The following is a 3250-nucleotide window of genomic DNA, read 5'->3' on the forward strand; positions in this document are numbered from 1 at the left end:
CCCCGGCCTGTAGGTCTGCTGCTGGTTCTTTCTCCCCAGGTGCAGCACCTTGCACTTGTCAGTGTTGAAACCCATCCTGTTCTCATCCGCCCACCCCTGTAACCTGTCCAGGTCCAGTTGTATCCTGTCCCTCCCTTCTGGCGTGCCCACCTCGCCCCAAATATTAGTGTTGTCAGCGAATTTGAACAGGGTGCTTTTCACCCCCTCGTCCAAGTCATTAATAAAGAAATTGAACAGTGTGGGCCCAAGGACCGAGCCCTGGGGGACCCCACTGCCCACATCCCTCCAGGTCGATTATGACCCATCCACCACCACTCTCTGGGTGCGGCCCCTCAGCCAATTTGCGATCTATCTGACTGTGTAGGCATCGGTGCCACAGTCGCCTAGCTTTTTCATGAGGAAGGGGTGGGAGACGGTGTCGAAGGCCTTCCTGAAGTCCAGAAAGACTGTGTCCACTGCGACACCTGCGTCTAATGATTTTGTGACCTGATCTTGGCACCTCAGCTTAAAAACACTGCAAAACTGTAAAGTGACTTTATAAGATCATTATCCAAACTATTTATATGTCTATTTATCTATACCCCACGCTTTTTCATGAGGAAGGGGTGGGAGACGGTGTCGAAGGCCTTCCTGAAGTCCAGAAAGACTGTGTCCACTGCGACACCTGCGTCTAATGATTTTGTGACCTGATCTTGGCACCTCAGCTTAAAAACACTGCAAAACTGTAAAGTGACTTTATAAGATCATTATCCAAACTATTTATATGTCTATTTATCTATACCCCACCCTATCGGAAAGGCCTGGAAGGGCTTACAGCGAACAAACCTCTGACGGATGGGATTCCCAAAATAAGATCCAAAATCTGGGAACTCCAACACCCTCTTGCCTCCCCTGTGTCTCTGCATAGACTCCCATGCAAGAAAACTTTCCCTCTAGGAAATGAGCACTGCAATGTGACGTGATACTTTAATTTATTATGTGAGTTCTTGAATGCTAGTTTTTACTGGACAGGCAGTTTTGCAGGACTCAAAGCAGAAATGAGGAATTGTGTGAAACTGGGCACAGATCCAGGGTCAGAGGCTGCAGGGCTCTGTCATCGCCTGGGTATTGTAGCATTCCCCAATTAAAAAATGTAGTCTGCCCTTTTGCTCTCAGCAGCGTCTGAGTGTCAGGAGATGCTCGGGTGCTAGAGAAACTGTCTGTGGTTTGACGGCATCAGCACAGAGGGTCACAGCGCTGAGGGCAGCCTGGCTGCCAGCACACGTCTGTCCTCATGTGGTGTGACCTGATACGGACCTGAGCAGAAGCTGCCTGTCACTGCCTGTCTCAGCCCTCCATGCTCTTCTGGGGATTTCCATCTTGCTTTCCCCCTGAGGCAGTGGACAGACATAATGGCAAAAGCCTGGACGTATGCACAAGGTAAAATGCTCTGCAAATGTCCAAAGCTCAGGGAGAATGACCCTGGTGGGAGCAGGTGCTGCATTGTGCCGTTTCATTTTAGCAGCGTGCATGCTCTGTGGCAGTGATTCTCAACCAGGGGGTCACCAGGTAGGAGAGAAGTGCAGGCTTTTCCCTGCTGGCTGCTTCTCCCCCTTCCTGGCCCTTCTCGGACCAGGTAAGCTCTCTAACAAATACGCTGGTTTGTGAAGTGGAGTGCTGCTCAGCTCACAAAAGCTCACAGAGGCTGCCTCAGGCCTGAAATGGTTGAGAACCACTGCTGTATGGAGTGTGACAAGGGGCTGGTCAGTCCTCCAGGCATCCCATCATGCAGCACTTCTCCCCTCTCCCAACACAAACATATATCCCCCGTGCTACCCCCTGCCAGGGAACCTGTGGGCTGTCCAGGGTGCAGGGAGCACTCATTGACTATCATACACTCCCCCCACTCCCTGTTGGCGGGTAGGAGTCGTCTGCCGCTGAAATGCTCCATTTTTTTAAGTGTTTCAAGCCCTGTTACCCTTTGAAATGGTCTTTCTGTTCCCACTGAGAGATGTGCCTTGGCTAATGATGCTCTGTGGCTTGTGCCCACAGCTGAGCTCGCTGCAGGAGGTGATTCGGGAGAAGGATGCTCTCCTTGAGGAAGAGGCTCGCCGTCACCAAGCCGAGTTGCTCCAGGCAGCAGCCCGACCAGATCTGGAAGGCGAGATGCAGCAGGTGCGGTGCAGAAGGGTGGCATGACCATCCCCTGTGTGCTGTAAAATGTGTGTGGTGTGGGGCAAGTAGCACAGTGTCACAGACCTGGCTGTCAGAGTGGCTCCAGGTTCCTGCTTTCCCACTACTTATCTCAAGGAGTAGCCCAAGGTTTGCCCCTGGGATGACAACTCGTCCCCACAAGCCTCAGCTCCACTGGCCTTAAACCCCAGAGTCCACTGCTGCAACGGGGGGGGTCTTGGCTTCAGGGGGTCTCCCATTGGCACCTGGGATATCACGTGTTTGGAGATTGCCCTTTCCTGCAGGCAGTCAGCAAGGCAGCCACACAGCAGGATTGATTGCACAGAGGAAAATAACTGCGAGTACAGGGGAGAAAACCGGATTTAGTTCCTTACCCTCTCCTCTGACTGCAGCACAGTCTTTCGGAGACTTCTGGCCGTGGTTTCGGAGACCGGCCCTCCTGCTGCCTGCCACCTCCGATCAGGGTTCACTCCAGTGCGCGGGAAAATCCAAAGACCTTCTGTACCTAAGAGATGCCTCCTAAATGCCTTCGAGCCAGCGCCCTTCCCCTCCACACCTTTACTGTACTCTGTTTGCTGCAGGGTCTGAGAGCTCTCCAGAGCCCTCCTACTTGAGGGATCTGGGATTTGCCCAGGTTAATTGCTCTTCTCCCCAAAATATACTTATTATTGGGAAGCTAATATTTTTTTTTCTTACAGGTGAATTGATGCCCACAATAGTTTGGGTGCTCATCCCAGCTGCAGCCCTTTCTGACTGGTGTCTGTGATGAGCCTGAAAGTTGCTCTTGTCCTTGTAAAGCAACTGGCCATTGACACCTGAGAGTTCACTGGGTCTGCACGCTGCGGTTCTGGCCTGTAACTAGCCATTAACTAGAGACAAGTACTTTTGCCGTCTGGCCTGCTATAGCTTTTTGATTAGCGTTGTCGCCACGTTGCAAAGATGTGTGCGTACAGAATAACATGATCCATACAGCGACATAAGGGGTTCAGCGACCACAGTTTGTCACTAGCTTTTCAAAGAGATCAGGCTTCAGGGCCATTGAGACGCATGCTTGTGCTCCGAACCCCCAAATCATTCC

The 3250-nt window shown here is 51.9% G+C and overlaps 1 protein-coding gene across 3 annotated transcripts in view; it reads left to right on the forward strand.

The window, feature by feature from the left end:
- The window catches only part of GOLGB1 (golgin B1), a 45042-nt gene that overhangs the window by 14053 nt on the left and 27739 nt on the right, over positions 1–3250 (forward strand). For all 3 annotated transcript variants that reach the window (XM_025195113.1, XM_025195112.1, XM_006038588.3), the window contains exon 7: positions 2032–2154. In XM_025195113.1, the coding sequence (XP_025050898.1) occupies positions 2032–2154 (123 nt within the window). The remainder of the gene's footprint in view (positions 1–2031; positions 2155–3250) is intronic.

The sequence above is a fragment of the Alligator sinensis genome, unplaced genomic scaffold, assembly GCF_000455745.1.
Source record: "Alligator sinensis unplaced genomic scaffold, ASM45574v1 scaffold1845_1, whole genome shotgun sequence".
In the NCBI taxonomy this organism is placed as follows: domain Eukaryota; kingdom Metazoa; phylum Chordata; order Crocodylia; family Alligatoridae; genus Alligator; species Alligator sinensis.